Genomic DNA, 21708 nt, shown 5'->3' with positions numbered 1-21708 from the left:
CGCCGCTGTACTGTGCTTCCGCGCTCAGTTGCCCAGACCGTCCGTCTTGGCACTTTCTGTATGAAGCAGACCCACAGACCTGTGTAGGCCTTTCCAACCAGGGCTTCAGTTACGCCTGCTGTTTAATTTTCACTGGCATTACAACCACTACTAGCATAGGAAATCATTCATTACGCCAGTTTGATAATAAAGACACTTAGTCACCTTTCATGCAATAAGCGTTAACAACTATTTACAAGGTGTGCGTGACAATGTCAGTCCCCTTTAAATATTCATTTATACGATATACAGCCTATCAAATGATACCTGATTGCGGTTGTAAATAACGGCAAAGTATGTAGATGAATGCTTGTAAGGTACCTTAAAAGGTATATGGATTTGTGAAAAAAAAGGCGATCTCGATAATTGGCTAGGTCTTCTCAGGGATGGGCCTACAGTAAGAGTTCTAGGCTTGTTTTCTTCACGAATAGTTCCGCTACTATTCCAGTAAAAAAATTACGGTATTATTAGTCGTAAATATGAAATATTGACTTCGAAAAACTTGTACTTGTTGCGCATGTTTTTAACAAGAAGTTTTTATTTTCTGAAAATAGCTTTTAAAGAAAGATATTGACATTCTTCATGAATTTACGAAATAAATTTTTATTGGGACATTCTATTTTTTAAAAAATAAATTTAGTGAACGTCATTAACATTTTACAGCGATACGCTTTATGAAACTTAATACTGAATACTTACATTTTCTAGAAAAGTACTAAAATGTTTTGTTTTTAATATCAGTAATCGAGTAACAAGGTGAAAAGGGTAAACGCGGAGTGCGTCAGCTGTAGCGGGTGGCGGAGTGGGGGGGAACCGCCGCGCACTCACACTGAAATGTAAATTACATAAAAATTGAGTATTTCAGGGGATGTTTTGCTGGTAAGGCGACAATGTCCATAACATTTGTATTACCTCGTCAAGCTACCCCGAAGTACAACACCATTTTTAATGTAGTCCAGAAGCAGAAATATCGAAGATAATGCAAGCGCGGGCCAATTAGGACCAGTTTCCAGAGTTGGCGCACGCCGGTTCCCCCGCCCGCTGCAGCTGAAGCACTAGGCGCTTGCACGTTCCACATTACTGAGTTACTAGCACTAAAAATCAAAGATTTTAGTATTTTTATTGAAAACGTAATTATTCAATATTATCTTCCATCAAGCGCATCGCTGTAAATGTCAACTACATTCACTAGATTTTTCAAGATAGTTATTTCGGATAGAGAAGGCTGTAGGAAAAATTTATTCTTTAAATTCATGAAAGTTAGAAACTTTCTTTAAAACTTATTTTCATAAGTAAAAGATTGGTTAAAAACACCCAATGAAAGTGCAAGGTTTTCGAAGTCAATTTTTCATTTACAATGACTAAAATAGTAAAAATTATTTAATAGCGTGGAGAAAAAAGCCTAAAACTACTACAGTAGGGCCATCCGCAGAGAACACCTAGCCAACTATCGAGAGCGCCTTTGTTTTGATCTTTTTTTTTTTTTTCAAAAAGATACACCTCGAAAAATTCTATTTTATTTTTCAAATAGTTATTGTTTTTACTTACGGCGGGCTATACTTACAGCAAATACCAAATACGGAAAAGTTATTGTTGACCAGTTCTAGAGAATACGATTTTTAATGGTTTTTCGGTATATCTCAGAATGTAACGAAGCAGTGTCGATGGGTCTTTGAGTCCTACAAATTTAAGTTTTGTTTTCAATAGGCGCTATAGTTTAAGAGAACCCGTTTTTTGCTACTTTGCGGATTTTTTGGTCATGTTCGTCATCTTGTATAGAGTTCACGAAAAAGAAACTAAATTTTAAATAGAATTTTCTATATGCTCATATTTCTGGTTTTTTTTTTCAGGTAACAAATTTTGGAATCATTCCGCCATAATGCGTGGACTACTTGTCGGTGTAACACACAAAGGCGGCTCTCGTCGCTCTCCGAAATGTTGATGTCCTGTGAAAACTTGTTAAATTGGCCATGGAACATGGTTACATTAAGATTGGCTGTAAGGAACGGCTCAGTATCACTGAACGATTAAATTCAGGCGTTACGGGCGATGTCGACCACGCTCGTAAGGAGGGAGGCGAGAGTGAGTGGGGTGTGTCTTATCAGTCTTGCAAGGGGTGTGATGCGAGGCACCATGATTCACTCTCCTGAATCCTCCTTGAGCTGAGTGACTCATCAAAATCCGGCTCGCTCAAATGCAGTGTGTTCTTTCCTGATAATGTGCCCATACTGTTAGTTTTACATACGTCATTGGTCGGCCAATAAAAAGAAACATGTAGGCTACTTAAGACGAACAACGTCCTCGGTCAAGACGGAAACCTGTCATATTTTACTATGAATATGCTACGAAAGTAGAGCTCCTTTCGTAGTTGATACCTACCGAGAATCTCTTGCCCAACAGTGTGGCTGAAAAAGAGCAGGTAACGAAAAGGGAATTACAGATCAGTACTGTTGAGGTCAGTCTGTTGCATGATCCTGCAGTACATCTTAGTGTAAATTCAAACATTAGAACCACATTTTGCAGACAGTAGATGCATGTGAAGAGAGAGAATCTGTGTTCCTACATCTCCGGAAGCCGACGACTACTAACAAAGATCTTAGCAAATATCATACTAGCTTGGAGGTACTTGGTTAACAGAACCCAGTGTGCCATACTTGGTAACGGATCTTTCACAGAAATGAAAGCAACGTCGGCTGTTCCACAAGAAAATGTAAGACGACCTCTAATGTAGCCAGTATACATCAAAAATTTATAAGGTAGGGTCAGTAGCACTAAAAGATTAACGGATTATGCTGTTGTGTACAGGAAGAAATCGTCGTTCGGTGATGATACGCATACACAGAAACATTTCCACAAAACTTAAACTAGCTATAATGAATGGTTGCTTTCTTTAAGTGAGAATGAATGTAACATACAGCCTATATTCAAGAGAGAGAACTGGATAGTAACAATTACAGGATTAGTTGTGACCATATTGAGTACGTCACATAGTGAAAATATTGAGGGGCACTAACCCAAAAAGACTGGAAATAGGACGATCACCTAAAATCAGTATTAGGGAACGAGAATGAAAGGCACAGATTCACTGGATTTTCTGACAAGTACAATGATTCTGTAAAGAAAATCTCAACCCCAGAGCGAGCAATTTAGAAATACTGGTAAAGCGTTGAATACTCACCAACCTGGCACGAAAACAGACACGTGACTAATTCGGAAAAGATCTACTTGGATCGTCTCAAGAGGGTATAGCCCATAACAAATGTCAGGGGACATAAATGAGAATCCTTGGAAGAAAGACGCAGTTATGAGCACAACCTTGATGAGTAAATTTACAAAACCTGTAGTGGAAGATATTGTGCGGCCGTTGTACTGTTGACGTATTTTGCGTACCGCTTCCGGAAGTCACACTTCCCTCGCTCAATATGTAAGTAGAATAAGACGAAAGCGATGTGTCCCCTGGCTTGAGGAATATAAAGGGTGATCAGAAACGGTCGTTAAAATTTAACAGTGCAGGGTAGGTCGTGCTGAGAAAAGGCCGTTAAGAAAAAGTCTATACTTGGCCCTGTTTCCGAGTAATTTAGGATGTAAGTTAGTCAGGCAGGACGTTGCATGCGCAAATTTAAGCGGCGCGCGAGAGACGGTGTCGCCAAACTTGTTCTTCGTTAAGTTTCAGAAAACCGAACCAGAGAGAGAGAGAGAGAGAGAGAGAGAGAGAGAGAGAGAGAGAGAGAGAGAGAAACTGGACATCAGAAGATAGTAACTCGAGGCGAAGGCTGAGCAGTCTCGTGCACAATCATCTACGCTATGAGAACACATGACACTAATCGTATCTGTCAGTCTGCATGAATTTGCGCGCACAACGGCTTGATTGGCTAACTTCAACGCTAATTAATTCGGAAACAGCATCTTATCGATTTTGTCTTCATAATTTTCTCAGCACTACCTACCCTGCAACACACTTCCAAGCTTCTCACAGCATTTCTGAACACCCTGTGAATGTAAATTAGTTTCGGCAAGAGACACTCTACATTTATCAGTCAAGATCAAGCACTTCCACACAGTACTGTACCACTGCCGTACGTTGTCAGAAATTTCTCAAGTTAAGCCCGATGTTCGTTGGTTTAGCAAGAAATTCCCTATTTTCCCGCGCTAATTTTCTCCTTCAATACTGTTTAGAGTGGTACTGGCTATTTTGTTTCTAAGGCAGCAGACTTGCTTGTCTTCCCTTACTACCTGGTCCCCCAGTTTAAATGTTGACTTCATGGCAGATACCATTTCCGCTTCTCCCAGGCGCGGATCCGCGGTTCAGTTCTGTGGGGAGTGTGTTGCTAACGAGGTACAGTCAGCGGGTTCCAGTTTTACTGTTTACCACTGCCCCCTCCTCACAGTACAATCAACATAACTTCGCCTTACCCTTACTTTTACGATTTTAATAACAAAATGTACGAAACGTTGCAATACAATAATTTATGGTCATAAAATTTATAAAATATTGTAAGATAATACTGATGGTGAAATTGAGAATGAAAATGAACATGAAAATACGAAAAAATTATAAAAATAAAACGTCCAAGAAATTGCAATTCAAAGAAATATAAACTTAGGAAAGCAAACCTCCAGAGAGAAGTGCTTGTCTCGCAGCTAGTTTAAGAGCTAAAACAGCAGCTGCGCTCGCCTAACGCTCATAACCTTACTTACAAGGCGTAAAAATTGCAATGCGCACTTGCAGTGAGCAGTATTTCAGTGAGATTGTGAACAATGGCCTGCAAAGTGTGTATATGGGCGTGTAAATAGTGGGGAATTCTGTTTATTTAGGTCGTTTCCGCCCACTCTCGGCTGAGTCAGTCTATCCGTTATTCTCGACTTCCTACAGTTTGACGGTCCTGCTTTTGAAGTCACGAACCGAGTCGGATCTGTCGTCGCTGAGAAGTAGGTCAGTCGGCCTACGCATGTTTCGCCTCTGCCCGGTTCGAATGTCCTCTGCAGGCGGCCAGGCATAAAGCCCATCCAAGTAGCCTAACACTTACGAACGCAACTGAAATGTGTCTTTATTCTGTAAATTTCTAGAATGGCTTGCCGTTTTCAAACTCGCTTCTATTGCTGCTTCGTTCTCAAAAAGTGAGTGGCGAAATTTGGAAATTGTTTATTTAAATATGTACTACTGACAAAAAAGTCCCGAGAAGAGATTAGCTGATTTGGGGTAGGGGAACGAACAGCGAGGTCATCAGTCCCATCGGATTAGGGAAGGATGGGGAAGGAAGTCGGCCGTGCACTTTCTAAGGAACCACTCCGGCAGTTGACTGAAGCAGTTTAGGGAAATTACGGAAAACATAAATCAGGATGGCTGGACTCGAGTTCGAACCGTCGTCCACCCAAATGAGTTCAGTGGGCTAACCACTGCGCCACCTCGCTCGGTTCCGGAGAAAACATCGTCGGTTTGTAATTGTGACGAATACAACAGCATTAGCGTTGATTGCATTTCACGTTGCTACCACACCTAGGCCATACAAGGGATGTAAGCAGAGTCAGATTCTGAGTGATCACTGAAGGACTCGGACGTCGCGTACTCACGTAAGACAGCGTTATCAGCACTTAAATGTTTGGGGCGTGTAATTGTGGGTCTTCATTTGGCCGGTCAGTAGCCGTGAAATCTCCTGACGCAATGCATTCAGTGTGCCAGTGGCCCGATGTGGGACTGCATGCATACCCGTAAAGGTGCCAGTCGACCAGGTGCGACCACAAGTAAGGAGCAAAATATTATGCACCATGCACGTCGTAGCACTTTCACAGTTGATTGTCATTTCAGAACAAATACCGGATATTTTGCCACATTGTCACCCCGTACCATTGGTCGCAGATTTCCAGCAGACTGGCTAGGGTAATACGGTCCCATGCATAGGCTGCAGTTAATACAACACAAATGGCTGCGTTTGGAATGGCGCTGTGACAGAAGCATGGACTGCTGGTGAATGCCGATGTATAGTGATTAGCAATGAACCGTCTGCACTACCCTCGATGATCATCGTTGGGAATTATGGGGTTGGATTCTTATTGAGTTTTGGTGAGGCAGAGTGGTGCTACTCCTGATGTCACGGACTGGTACGACTTCTGGTCGTTGCTGGTAGTGATTGTAGTGCTACCTCTCATGCAACAGTAATGTCGTGCTATTTTTAGTCCGCACATTGCACGTGTCTATGAACAGTCTGCATGATGTCAAGGCACTCCCAAGGACAGCATAATGCACTAAACTGTCCCCAAAAGGGCATGTATGGGACTAGCTCGGACGAAATCCCATCACAGCGCCAGTCTCCAGGTATCAAGGACAAGTTAATGAAGTTGGTCAGTCTGCCTCAGGAGGGGATACAATTACTTTATCATGGCCAGAGAGGGTATACCGTCATACTATTAAGTGTGCTCATACTGCCGAGTTCTCCAAAAATTTGACGTGATTTCATAATCAGTGGAGCTTCATTTCATCCCCTTCTCGCCTTCTGGGTGCTTTACTTTTCTCAGGCAGTGTATGAAAGCTAGTAAGTTTTAAATTACTCCCAATCCAAGTTCGGTTCTCAGCAGACTTTTCATTACATTCATCGTGCCATTTAATTCTGCCTTACATTTTTTGTCCCTGAAGAAGTGTCTCAAGCCTGTTTTTATACTCTTGTTGGTCTCCCTCCCACCCTCCCTCCTGCTCTCGTTGGCGGAATGGCACTTTGTTTTTGGAGAATACTTCTGATTCCCAAGCACAAAAACTGCTTGCTGCCTCGATTATCCATGGCTACCCTTTTCATGTCGAGGCCCACAGAATTTTGAATTCTTCCCATGGTGTCATTTACACCAGGCTATTCGATGGTCTAACCAAAGCCAAAACCCAATCTTACCTCACTGATTATGGCGTCATTGCCATCCATCATGTAATGCAAAAGGTAGATTCCTCTTTAGTGCCCACTCGCACTCTTTTTCTCGCCTTTGATGGAGTGGTGCTTCCATCCAAGATAAGAGCAGGCTATGAAATTATCACAGTCCGGCGATATATTCAGAACTCAATGCGTTGCTACCAGTGTCATTTCAACCACACACGAACGTCTTGTCGGCAACCAGTGGCAGGGATACACATGAGGACGACTGTCCACCTCTTTCTCCCCAATGGATTATTCCAATGACGGCCGTGCCGCCTCCTCCTCGGGATTTTACCGTGTATCTTGAGGAGCGGGCTGTCTGGGCAAAGGAAAAAGTGCTTTACCCAATAGCTCGCCAGTTACTGGCTAGTCACAAACCCTACATTCTCGCGTCTGGCACCTATAGTTCTGTTCCTGTTACCCCTCTCTCCATAAGGACATAGATACGCAGACATGCGACCTCCAATTCGGCTCTGAGGTTGTCAAATAACTCAGCGCCAAGTCAGCTTCGCCATCCCCCGTCCTGCTGTGCAACAACTCATCAAACTCTCGCCTCAAGGGGCGAAGCCACCTGCTACACAACCAAGAGGCCGGAAAGGACAGTAGTAGTACTACTGTGATGACTTCCTCTGTCCCTTCAGCAAACACCACCCAAGTCTTCGTCTAACCGGAAAGGCTCAAAGAAGTGCACCGAAGGTAAACTGTTTTGTCCTTCGCCAAATCGAAGATCGTCTTCTACGGTGTCTCCATGCGATACCTTAACCCAGCTGGCCTCCATGTCGCTGTTGTGCATCACCAACCGTTTCTCAGTGTTGGATTCCACAGACCAACTGCGCAAGCAAGCTGTACCCCGTGGAGCAGGATCCTCTTGCTTTTGTGCCCTGTAGTAGACTCAACAATGGCTGTCACCCAGCAGCTGCTGAGTTGACACCCCTGAATCTCTTCTCCTCATGACTGTTCTCCAATGGAACGTTCGTAGCCTTTAGTCCCACAAAGAGGATTTACAGCTGCTTTTAGCATCATAATGTCCCCTTGTACTCTGCCTTCAGGAAACGAAATTGCACCCTCACAACCGCTTTGCTTTCACATTTCCTACCGATTTGTTTTGTCCTTGCCCCTGAGGTCGGCATTCCATCTCATGGAGGCGCCATGCTGCTGATATGGGACGACATTCATAGTCATCCCATATCCCTGACGACCTGTCTTCAAACTGTTGCAGTTCGCCTTTTCCTTCCCCACCTGGTGTTTTCCCTCTGTACCATTTATGTCATTAGATGTCACCAGGACAGACTTCCTTCAGCTTACTGTGCAGCTACCTCCCCCATTTTTTCAACTGAGTGACTTTAATGCTTATCATACACATTGGGGCTCTGCCAGGACCTGTCAGAGAGCTGACCTCTTGGCTGACCTTCTTAACCAATTTGACCTCCTCTGTCTTATCACTGGAGCGCCCACTTAACTTTCTGACAGTTCACCCACCTATTCCGATTTGGACCTATCCTTTTGCACTGCCCAGCTTGCCCAACGTCTTGAGTGGTCCGTTCTTTCTGACACCTACTCCAGCGACCATTTCCTGTGTGCTATCCGTTTGCTGACTCCTACCCCGTCCGTGTGCACACCGAAATGGCAGCTTACTTAGGCTGACTGGCAGTTTCACTTCTCCCTAGCGACCTTGAAAGAACAAGAGTTCCCCAGTTGTGATGACCAGATAGAATATCTCACAACGTTATACTTCCTGCTGCAGAATGTTCCATTCCTCTCACTTCCTCTTTACCACGTCATTTCCCAGTCCCTTGGTGCAGTGAGGCATGCTGCGACGCAATTCGTGCACGAGATAGAAAACAAGCTAACTGTATTTCATTCACTAGGTCTTTTAAAAGTCCCACCCCTTCCTTTGTTGCGTGGGCCAACCTCCAGCGGCTCTCTAGGACCAAGATCCATTCCTCAATTTCCGACCTGAAAGTAGCAGACGTTGTCCTCGTGGACCCTATTGCTATCTCCAACACTTTGGACCACCATTTTACGGACGTTCCTCGCATTTCCCATTATCACAGTACCTTCCTCCATCGGAATCGAGCAGAGAAGGCTTGGGTGATACCTTTCCCTTCTTTGAGTCGTGAGTGCTACAATGCCGCCTTTACTATGAGTGACACAGATCATGCTCTCAGATCCCGATCCTCTGACCCAGGGCTAGACACCATCCACATTCAAATGTTGCAACACCTTTCACTTGTGGGCAAGCACTTTCTGCTTAACACGTACAACCTCATCTAGGCAGACGGCACATTTTCCAGATGCTGGTATGATGTCACCGTCATATCCATACCTAAGCCCAGTAAGGACAAAAACCTTCCTTCTAGCTACCACCCCATCTCTTACCAGCTGTGTTTGCAAGGTGATGGAATGTATGATTCATGCTTGGTTGGTATCGTGGCTAAAGTCTCGCAGTTCACTGACTAATGCAGTGTGGATTTAGGGGCCAGCGGTCTGCAGTTGACCATCTCATTACTTTGTCCACCCATGTCATGAATGGTTTTCTGCGGAAATCCCAGACTGGCCGTGTTTTTAGGTTTGGAAAAGGCCTACAACACCTACTGGAGAACTGGGATCCTCCATACTTTTTACATGTTGGGCTTCTGTGGCCGCCTGTCTGTTTCCTTCAGGCATTTTTACAAGATCAAGTTTTCAAGGTGTGTGTGGGTTCTGCCTTATCGGACACATTCATCCAGGAAAACGGTGTCTCTCAGGGTTCCGTCCTGAGTGTCTTCCTCTTTGCTATCGCTATTAACCCAATAAAGGCCTGTCTCTTGCTGGGCATCTGACTCCCTTTCTGTTGATAATTTAGCCACCTATTGCAGCTCTCCACGGACCTATGTCACTGAGCGATGTCTTGATCGTCTTTACTCCTGGAGCATAAACAATGGCTTTAGCTTTTTCACTGACAAAACCGTCTGTATGAATTTCTACCGACACAATTGGTTTCTTCCAACATCTTTACATCTTGGTCCTGTTGCCCTTCCATTCGTTGAAACTACCTAATTCCACGGGCTCATGCTCCAAAGAAAACACTCTTGGTCCTTCCATGTGTCTTACCTGGCAGTCTGCTGTACATGGTTCAATTTCCTACGTGTTCTGAGTGGTACTTTATGGGGTGCCCATTGAACACCCTCCTCAGTTTGTACTGGTCCCTTGTCCACTCGAAAGTAGACTATGGGTGCTTTGTTTATGGGTCAGCACGTCCATCTCTTTATGCTGTCTCGACACTATCCACCATCATTGCATCCATTTGGCAATGGGTGCGTTTTTTACTAGCCTGGTTGAGAGTCTGTATGCTGAAGCTGCTGAACTACCACTGTCCTACCGCCATGACTTACTCCTTAGCAGTTATGCATGCTATTTGTCTGCCATGCATGGGCTTCCATCCTATGCCACCTCCTTTGATGATCCCTTCGGTCACCAGTCTGGGGCGCGTCTCTTTTCTGTTGCCTTCTGGAGTCCACTTTCAGCACTTGCTAGGGTGGCTTAACTTCATACTGCCTGTAACTTTACGGGTGGATGTGAACCCTTCACAACCTTGGCTTCACGAAGCTGTTCATGTTAATCTTAGCCTTCATTCGCTTTCTATGGACACTACTCCAGCCTCAGTCTATCACCTTAAGTTTTTCGACCTTCACATGGAGCTTCGTGATAGTACCTATGTATACACTGATGGCTGTCAGACTGACCGGGGGGGGGGGGTCCAGTGTGCCTTTTTCACTGACATCCTTGCGTGTTGTCAGCTTCTGGCACACTCCTCAGTATTGACAGCCAATCTCCTTGCCGTGTATCAAGCCATGGAGTAAATTAGTGACACAGCCTTTTCGATTGTGTCCTCTGCTCACTCACTGTGCCCTTCAAAGTCTGTGTGTGCTGTACACTGCCCATCCCCATACCTTAGTGCACTGGGTCCAGGTAAACTGTCCACTGTTCACTCTTGGTGGAGCCAGTGTGATGTTCTTGTGGATTCCTGGTCATGTCAGTCTGGCAGGAATCGATGCTGCTGACGCTGCTGCCAAGGCTGCAGTCCTCGTGCATCAGCCCGCGAGTACCTGCATTGCCTCTGATGCGCTCTTTGTTGCCGTCTGTCAGGTGGTGGTGTCCCTTTGGCATCGCCAATGGTCCTCAAATCACGGGAGTAAGCTCCGGCCTATTAAGCCTCTCCCGCCGGGAGGTGGTCATTGTAAGTAAGCTGCATATTTGGAACTGCCTTTTTAGCCATCGTCATTTGATAAATGACGCTACCCCACCAGATTGTACATATTGCGCCCAAGTTTTAACCGTCTGCTACTTCCTGACGAATTTCTCACATTTGAACCCTTTACATTCCCGCTTGGGTTTGTCATCTGAGTTATTGGCCGTTTTAGCAAATGACGCGCAGGTTGTCGACCGCGTTTCACTTCTTATCCGCCAAAGCAATGTGACGAAGGCCATTTAATTTTTAGTTTTGTACCTCCGTTTCTGTACGGTGACTTCTTTTAGCCCTTTTTCCACGTGCCTGTTTTTTAGCTGTCTTCTATTATGTCCATTGGGACTGATGTATAATCGTTTCTGACTCCTCTGTCTTTGTACTCTATAGTGTTGACTTGGCCGCGTATGAGGCCAGTTTTTTGCTCCCTAAAGCAAAACAAAACCAAACCAGGAACTCCCAGGGTTTTGTACGTAACAGGCTTGATGAGGAGTATGTGGCTGTGCCCGGACAGGTGGCTGGGCTGTAAATGGACGATGGCGGCGGGCATCTTGGGCTACGTGCCGTACATGGCGGCGCAGTTCTGGCCGTCGTTCTGGACGCTGGTGCCGGGCGCGCTGCTGGCCGGGCTGAGCGCGGGCCCGCTGTGGTGCGCGCAGAGCACCTACCTCAGCCACGTCACCGGCCACTACGCCGACGCCACCCCGCCGGCGCCGGGCCGCCGCGACGCGCTCATGGTGCGCAGTTTCGGCGCCTTCTACATGCTGTATCAGATGAGCCAGGTCTGGGGCAACCTCATCTCCTCTGCAGGTCAGTGCCCTCGCGTTCACTGTAATACTGACGTTCACTGTAATGGTGCCATGTGTAAGGATTCCCAGCTGCAGTAACATCTGTCTGGGTCAGCTTCAGCTACAAAACCATCTGTCAGCGTTAAACATTCTTTAGTTGTCCTAGTGATCAGCAAAAATAGTGATTTCAATTTTCTAAGGTTGGGCTTGGTTACAAATGTATTTTCCTTGATTTCAATTTTGTGCAGTTGCATTTAGTTAAAAATGTATTTTCCTTCAGAATATAAAATTGATTCCTCGTGTTTTACTTGGAAAGACTGAGGCTGAGTTTGTGTGCTATAATGTTAATATACACTGAAGAGTCAAAGAAACTGGTACACCTGCCTAATATCGTGTAGGGCTCCCGCAAGCACGCAGAAGTGCCGCAACACGCCGTGGAATGGACTCGACTAATGTTTAAAGTAGTGCTGGAGGGAACTGACCATGAATGGCTGTCCAAAACTCTATAGGAATATGAGGGTGTGGAGATTTTTGTGAACAGTAAATTGCAAGGCATCCCAGATATGTCAATGTTCATGTCTGGGGAATTTGGTGGCCAGCGAAAGTGTTTAAACTCAGAACAGTGTTCCTGGAGCAACTCTGTAGCTATTCTGGACGTGTGGAGTGTCGCAGTACCCTGCTAGAATTGCCCAAGTCCATTGGAATGCACAATGGGCAGGAATGGATGCAGGTGAACAGACAGGATGCTTAGGTACGTGTCACCTATCAGAGTCGTAGTAGGAGATCCATATCACTCGCTTTTAGAGAAGCTCCACCAGATTGAACAGTCCCCTGCTGACTTGCAGGCTCCATGGATTCGTGACGTTTTCTCCATGCTCTCCGAAAGTCCATATCGATGTTTCGTTGAATCGTTCGCACTTGCTGATGGCCCAGCACTGAAATCTGCAGCAATTTGCGGAAGGGTGCACTTCTGTTATGTTGAACGATTATCTTCAGTCGTCGTTGGTCCTGTTCTTGCAGGATATTTTTCCAGCCGCAGCGACGTCGGAGATTTGACGTTTTATCGAATTTCTGATATTCACGGTGCATTCGTGAAATGGTCGTAAGGGAGAATCCCCGCTTAACCGCTACCTCCGAGATGCTGTTTCCCATCGGTCGTCCGCCGACTATAATACCATGTTCTAACTCAATACTGATAACCTATGTTTTTGGTTTGTATTGTCATCAGAGTGAAGTAAATATGTTAAGTGACTTTCACGATACCAAATACAGTTGATTTCTTACAGTTGGTTTCCGTTGGGTTCGTGTTGTTTGCATCAATGAAATCAAACATCGTTTCATGCTTTCCTGTTAGTTTAAAATTTCATATCTTACTATTGGCGTGATTTTGCGGTTATTTTAGATCATAGTTGGTCTCCAAGCAAAGCTCCCGTTTTTCTGTGTTTGTTTCGTTATCTTCAGTCTTTACTACGAATTCTTAAGATTCTGTATTTAATGTCTATATTTTCGCACCATGCTTGTGGTGGTGTATGATCGTGATAGATCAAAGCTGAAAGTATCTTATGGCTCTCATTTATCCGCCTGTTCTCAGTAGAATGGACTTCTGGCATAAAACTTCCGTTTCCTATCGTACTTGCAAAAGTTATTAACCTTGGCCTTTCAGTGTTAAACTGAAACGTGACAAAATCGTAAGTCCTTTTTATTGACTAGACCATTCTCGTAAAGAAAAATGGTGTTAGGACTTAGTGACACTACTCACCAGATAGTTAAACAATGTCAACATAGTACAGTGTGAAATATATGCTTGCGGTTGCACTAGACATAAAGGGGAAAAGTCATACGACACGTAAATTGTCAGTATAGTAAGTTCGACCACGTAGTTTCGACGTGCTCGAACACGTGAAATGTTCCTAACGGTCATACAGTACAAGGCACACAAGTCTTCATTTCTCTTTAATGTTCATTAGTACTTTTGGGACTGTCTCGGACTCCACCTTCTTGGTAAGAGGCCATTTCAGTGATCCCACAAGTAAAAAATACACAATTCGTTTGCTTGCACTACTGTTTTTAAACAAATTGCCATCACATGTTCTTTAATAATTCGAAAGACAGGACTTCACATTTTCATTCAAGAAAATAAAAATCTTTAAGATACATAAACAACCAGATAGCCAAAAATCACAGCTATTAACGAAATGCCGTAAGTAAATAAAGAATTAATACGTAAACACAAAAACGGAACCTCGAGCTCTCAAAGTAAATAACATGCCAGGTCTCTTCAGTCATATGATACAAACATCCCATAATACATCACCTCTGTTCCGAGAGGTCCGGAACCTGTACAGAAAATTGAAATAGAGATAAACATAAACGTCATTTCCGGCCTTTTTACTGCCCATGAAAACCAAACATTGCATGTTGTACCGCAATGCAGCGAGGCCTTCAGAGGTGGTGGTCCAGACTGCTGAACACACCGGTATCTCTAATACCCAGTAGCACGTCCTCTTGCATTGATGCATACCTGCATTCATCATCACATACTATCCACAAGTTCATCAAGGCACTGTTAATCCAGATTGTCCCACTCCTCAACGGCGATTCGGCGTAGATCCCTCAGTGGTTGGTGGGTCACGTTGTTCATAAAAACCTCTTTTGAATCTATCCCAGGCATGTTCGATAGGGTTCATGTCTGGAGAACATGCTGGCCACTCTAGTCGAGCGATGTCGTTATCCTGATGGAAGTTATTCACAATATGTGCACGATGGGGGTGCGAAATTCGTCAGTGAAGACGAATGCCTCGCCAATATGCTGCCGATATGGTTGCACTATCGGTCGAATGGCACCTTCCATGACCACCAGCGGCGTACGTCGGCCCCGCATAATGCCACCCCAAAACAGCAGGAAACCTCCAACTTCCAACTTGCTGTACTCGCTGGACAGTGTGTCTAAGTCGTTCAACCTGACCAGGTTGCCTCCAAACACGTCTCTGACGATGGTCTGGTTGAGGGTATATGCGACACTCACTGGTGAGGAGAACGTGATGCTTATCCTGAGCGGGCCATTCGGCATGTTCTTGGGGCCATTTGTACCGCGCTGCATGGTGTCGTGGTTGCAAAAGTGGACATCACCATGGACGCCGGGAGTGAAGTTGCGCATCATGCAGCCTATTGCGCAAAATCTGAGTCGTAACGCGACGTCCTGTGGCTGCACGAAGAACATTATTTAACATGGTGGCGTTGCTGTCAGGATTCTTCCGGGCCATATTCCGTAGGTAGCGGTCATCCTCTGCGGTGGTAGCCCTTGGGCGGCCTACGCGAGGCATGTCATCGACAGTTCCTGTCTCTCTGTATCTCCTCCATATCCGAACAACATCGCTTTGGTTCACTTAGAGACGCCTGGACACTTTCCTTGTTGAGAGCCCTTCCTAGCACAAAGTAACATTGCGGATGCGATCGAACCGCGGTATTGACCGTCTAGGCATGGTTGAACTACAGACAACACTAGCTGTGTACCTCCTTCCTGATGGAATGACTGTAACTGATCGGCTGTCGGACCTCCTCCGTCTAATAGGCGCTGCTTATCCGTGGTTGTTTACATCTTTGAGCGGGCTTAGCGACATCTGTGAACAGTCAAAGGTACTGTGTCTGTGATGCAATATCCGCAGTCAACGTCTGTCGTCAGAAGTTCTGGGAACCGGGGAGATGCATAACTTTTCTTTGATGTGTGTATTTATCATTATGGATCACTTTTTGCGTATCCACAGACACGATTGTTTCTAAATATCAAATCCGAAGACAAAATCATAGTAACGACCCAATCAGTCGCCATATATTCACTTTCTTACAAACAGTCGTTTCAATATGTCTTCCGTCATCAGTAAGCTGCTCTGTCACAACTGTAATTTTTGCTCACAAATCATAATTCACGCTGTTTGCGCAACCCATAATTCTTTCTTATGTCTCCTAGAGCGCGCGTCCGTCTAATGGCAAAAGTTATCAACATTCCGCGTCCAACGTAGTAGCTTACATACAAATAAAGAGGTTAGGAAATTTTAATTGGTTTCTCAGCCCGTCCCTTAACCTCATGTAAGATGACTTCATTTCGCTTCCACTTCTGTACCTTTGTTTCACTTCGTCTATTCGTAACACATTCCCATTCGTGCCGAAAGAAGAAAACAAATTACTCTGCGTCTACTTCTACAACATGTTAAATCACGTCAGGGCACAGTGTGGCCTGTGGCAGCATCTAATTACGAACAGAAATTAAGGACACGCTGGAATTTTAAAAAACTGCATAAATAAGCACTGGCGAAGCGTGACATTTTTTGTTGGGTAGCCTCAGAATTACAAATTTCGAAAAAATCTTAAAACAGTAACTTCTAAAATAGAAACACCGCAAAAGTAACTTAATTAAATGTTTCTGCTAGGTCTAAAACTACAGATATTGCTATAAATAAATGCATAAGAGTATTAAATAGCTACACATTAATCAAAATATAACTCATAGTAACTCAATGTTACATGTTTCTATAAATTTGTTCTATCACTGTCAGGTGAAATCGTGTGAAACACTGACTCTAGCCTTGGTAAGAGCTTGAGTTCGACAAGAATGAGGGTCTAAAAGTTATTTCAGGTAATCCATATCAAGCTGAAGCCACTCGAGGATTAGCTTCCATAGTTACCAAATTTCGGGATATTTTGTTGTAAATAATATATTTAGCTATGAGTCGTCCTTTTTACATTTTATTGGCAGATCTAGATTTCAGCTAGAAACTAGCCATTCTCAATGCACTATCATTTTTGATCAATGCATGTACTGCCTGTTGGTCGGGCTTCATCCACAGTTAATTGAATATTGTAGTATAGTGGCACAGGTATAGTGTGATTAATAGCTCCAAATAGCTCCCAGTCATTCGCTGTGCAGTGGTGTGGCTCTTTATATCACCTCCAGTCATACATTGACCACAGCAGCTGCTCGACCATACTACTCCATTCCTTTCAGCTCCCTACACGCAATTACCATGCTAGCTCGACTGTTGGTTGCAGTTTTTCAAGATCTCCTTTCTCTGATTTCATGCCATTGTTTTATGCCATCCCCTGCAGTGTCAGAAAGTCCCTGTCCGTCAGTACATCAGGTATGCCTGGTCGTGGTTTAGCTCTTTTCTTCGCGTTTGCGTTTCGCGGTCTCATAACCAACAGTCCAGTTGGACAGCTTTGGAAGTGTTAGTGTCCCTGACGGATTTGTTGCTTAGGAGGGAGCCAATGACAAGTCAAAACTTTCACTGAGCTCTCCTGACCAGACCATTCAGCTGTTATTAGTTCTCTATGACGACACAATAGACAGCCTCCTTATAAACTGGTCGGTCTACTTCTTTCTATTGGTCAAAGCCAGATTCCGTAAGGCTGTTTGGATACTTTCGATCAGACAGTGCAGCTACAGAAGTGACACTGATACTCCATACGCTCGTCCCAATCATCTTGCAACTTGTAAAGGACAGGCAGTAAACAAACTGATATCGTACCCAGTGATAGGCGACGAGTATGCTGCTTTGCTCGTCTGTCACACGCGTATAGCGGCCACCTTGTTCTGCTGCAGTGCTGTCCCTGGACGACCACGCTAGCGAAGCGGTGGCGCCCACGACGCCGGCGTCACCGACGCCGCGCTGGTCGGGGGCGGCAGCGTGGCCGCGGTCGCCACCCAACGCGACGCAACCCAAGGAGGTGTGCGGCGCGCGCTTCTGCCCCCTGGCGTCGCGCGGGCCCGAGGCTCACGGGCCTCCGCTAGAGGTCTCTGGCATATTCGTCATCACCGCCATCTTCATCGGCTGCATCGTGGCTGCCTCCGCTACCGTCGCCTTGTTCGTAGACTCCATAGACAGGTCAGTATATTCAAAATTGTTTCTTCGCGTACGTGTACTCAATTGGCTGCAAGAAGAGCACTTAATCAAGAAATGAGATTTAGAGCTGTACCACCTTTTCAGTGTTCCATGACATTTCCAGTTACTGTACACACTCATCTTCAGTCACATTGTCAGTTCAGTTTTTCTTCATATGTAGAGGAGATCATTAGGTGCTACATGGAAGGATTTTAGATATGCACAGTGCTTGGATTCCATTGTGGTTGGTTCGGAAAGGGATCTCAAAGACCATTGCTCGTCTTTCCTGGTTATAAAGACGTGTAGAGTTTGGGTGAACGCAATGGTAATGTATAACGCTATCTCAGATGCTCAGTATATCTCGGTCACATGAATGCCAGTGAATGATGGTCAAGACATCTGTTTCATATACGTACGTGGTGCCTGTTGTTTCGGACATGTCCAAAACTGCCCAGAGATCCTTTCAGTGCAGATGCAAACCAAGCTCGAATTCTTACAGGTTCGGCGAAATGCCTAGAGTAATAAGGATAGCGGACAAGAGTACTACGTCAGTAGCTTGTGGATAAGTTGAGAATTTGAGCAGACCACTGTGGCTGGCTGGCTCAGTGACCAAAACATCTGCCTAGTAATCAGATCATCACCGCTCGAACCCCAGTCGGGTAAAAATTTTCATGTTTCTCCACTGCCCACAAGCAGCTACAAGTCGTAATTCCATTTGTGTCTTGACATCTGTTTCATTTAAATGATTAATTTGGTCATAGATATCTACAGGCTGTAGGCCATTTGGTAGTGACTAAATGTCACTCGGGTGCAAAAACCCTAGGATTCGATATAAGACCGCTGAACTGTATTTGTTACAGTGTCACGCCAGTCCTGACGGAGACAGCCAGGACATCTCTTTACACAATGGTCCTTCCATGGCTGTCCTAAACGGACAAAGCTTTTTAAATCAACTGCCCGTGCTCTTAGGCAGTTTCTTAAATAATTGAACATGGGATAGTTGGATATAAACAGAAAAGATAGATCTCCAGTTCCTCAGGATCACATTGATCAGACTAGGCAAAGCTTAATCATTTCAATTTACCAAGAATTTAGCATATCGTTTTACGTGAAACCTTAATCAAAACAGCAATTAAAATTTTAGTACGCGTGATTTGTTCCGCAATCGTTTTCACATCACTTCTTAAAACTATTTACTATTCATACACCATTCTCAGAATTTTTCAAAGTAAGTCTGCTCAAGATGCTTCACATCCGGCAATCAGTGATCCTCTAGATCATCGTTCGAATAACTGACTATCCATGTAAATGTGCCGTAGATAGTTACAGGTCTCGATATAGTTTAAAACACACAAATATAATAGGCTTTTATTAATGTTTTCGCACTGGACTTTACATCCGTATTAAAACAGGGCCAGTGACTCAGTGTGTGTGATAACCTCAGTTACGTGCATTTGATATTTAAGAGCTGCTAAGTATTTTGCTTCCACTGCTAATACAAATTAAAAAGGTTGGAGAAAGAGAGATTTCAAATTAACGTTGGTGTCAATGTTGATATTCTTTTCATAGTCCACACCTTTTAGGGGTAATCAGAAAGTTACTGTTCGAAGGTAGTACAGTCCAGAATCGCTATGCCAGTCACGCAAAATCGCCGTGGCCACTGAGGCAATCATGCCACCGATGCATCAGGTTGAAGAGACCCATTTGGTAAAACATCGTATCTGGTGTAAAGAAGTCTGTAACTGCCTGCTGCATATCCTCGTCCGACAGAAGTCGTAGACCCTTCAAGGCCCTTTTTGAGGGACTGAAGAGGCGATAATCGCATGGTGAGATATTAGAACCATCGGGAAGGTGCTGAAGTCCCAATTGAGTTGGTGTAGCTTCTGCGTTGACATTTGCGATGTGAGTTATAATGAAGCAGCAGCATCCCTTGTCAGTTTTCACAACAGTGATTTTTGACAGACCCAAACAAATTCATCTTTGTCAAGTGGATGCCTACTGGTATTTTTCCATCGACAGCCAAGAAAACAACAACAGTACAATGGTCCTGTTTCGACGCATTTGATAACGAGGCAGTTGACATTTCTGTATATATTGCAAGCATATCGGAAAGACACGAAGGCCGCCCTACACACTTGCTTACATATCGATGCCTTATACCCACACTGGAGTAGCTCTATGCTGTATATACGCTGCAGCAACGCCCTCACGAGAAAACATTTTGATTTCCCCTTATGCTTAGAAATACACATAAAACTTAAACTATGCCAGCAGATGCTAGTCCCACAATACTGTCAGTAGTTTCTATTGTCACTTCGAACCTTGGTCTCCTGCTTGCTAGGCAGATATTCGGGCAACTGAGCCACGCAGCCACAGTGGTCATCGCAACCGCACGGACTGCACTAGCACTCCTCCCATCAGACCCAAATTCTACTAAACAGCAGAAGCTTACCAATGTTGACGTTAGTCCTGAGATGTTAGCCGATGGTAGTGCGTTAAAATATTTGTTTTTTCTTTGTCATTTTTTAATATACTCCCTGCTACAGAGAAGAAATTTAACGAACCCATCAAAGTTAAAGGGCAAAACACATAGGGTATTTGGATTCTATCAAGCGACTGCTCGAGTATGTATGTTTCTTCCACAGCTGAAGGCAGGTAAGAATAGAATGGAACAGTGACAGTTGTTACGTACAGGCGTAATGAGAAATTTCTCCTGACAAGAACGGTTTGGAGCTATATTGGCCCGAGTAGGTTAGCCATAGTAGACAATTTCGGGAAATACCTCGAACTTCAATTAGAGGCACCAGAGGCGATAGCTGTGGCACTTGTGGTGTATGTAGCGTCGCCTGGGACCCTCCATGTCCAGTAACCTTCTTGCAACCCTGAACAGGTTGATTCAGGCCCTTCTGTGGGAGACCGCTGAACAGTGGTGGCGTCGCAACCCTTGAGTCAAAATGCAAAGGTTGGTGCTCACCAAACACCTGGCCCACTTAATGCTTACAAGAAAGTCTGAGGTCTCACCCATTACAATGAGTAAATCTGAGCCAGCACAGAATGACTTGTCTGTTGGGATTGGGGCCAGTCTCTTGGATGGGTGTACTGGTCATTGGGAGTTCCGATGGAGTAGTTGACACAACTTTCCAGGCAAATAACACGTATCTCAGAAAGGCAGGCCAGTGTCCGCTCGGAATGTTTGCTGGTGATCTCATTCAAGATTTGTAGATCGTCTACAGTTCCTCTGAGTGTTTCTGAACTGAACAGTTAGCTTAGCATGCGAGGTTGGAGCAAAGCTATCATTTCGTTGCAGAACCATTCACAGCATTCTGGCCTGGAGTCGAGTGGAGAGCTTAAACTAGGAGCTCAGGCAATTCTCTGATAGAGACTTGTCAGTCTCTGGTATGAGTTGAGTTTTAGGGTCCATCTCCTTCCTTAATAGGCCAGATGTGTAAAACATACAGGAAGCCACTACCGGCATAGCAAGAGTACTTACAGCATGAACTTGCGGTTTATAGGAAAGAGAATGCAACTCCACAATCCTGATCCAAATTACGTAATAACTTCAGAGAAGGGACATCAGCCCCATTCAACTGCATATCCATCCATAGGGCGCAAACCTGTGAAGCTAATGGCAGAGGATACTTGGCGTCATATCACATCCTTGAGTCACATCCTGTTCCAGTCTCATATGGAAAGTGGGAGGTATGACTGCTTAAATGCTTCAGCACACACTATTAGTCCATTCTTGTCATTGTGGTGTCTATGGGAGCAGTACATAGGGTGATGAATAATCTATGTAGATTCTTCACGTAATACTGGTTCTTGAGATTTTGCATATAGGCTTTCCAGGATAATTTGTCCTGATCTGCCAATTCAGATTTTCAAAA

General features: G+C 44.6%; 1 protein-coding gene across 1 annotated transcript in view; it reads left to right on the top strand.

Moving 5' to 3' along the window:
- Positions 1 to 21708, top strand: part of LOC126176351 (UNC93-like protein) — a 99686-nt gene that overhangs the window by 36811 nt on the left and 41167 nt on the right. Inside the window, exons 2-3 of the mRNA XM_049923504.1 lie at positions 11675 to 11970; positions 17545 to 17827. Of these exons, the coding sequence (XP_049779461.1) occupies positions 11675 to 11970; positions 17545 to 17827 (579 nt within the window). The remainder of the gene's footprint in view (positions 1 to 11674; positions 11971 to 17544; positions 17828 to 21708) is intronic.

This window comes from Schistocerca cancellata, chromosome 3 (assembly GCF_023864275.1).
Source record: "Schistocerca cancellata isolate TAMUIC-IGC-003103 chromosome 3, iqSchCanc2.1, whole genome shotgun sequence".
Classification (NCBI taxonomy): Eukaryota; Metazoa; Arthropoda; class Insecta; order Orthoptera; family Acrididae; genus Schistocerca; species Schistocerca cancellata.
The sequence above is the reverse complement of the archived record's forward strand: the minus strand, read 5'-3'. Positions and strand labels throughout refer to the sequence as shown.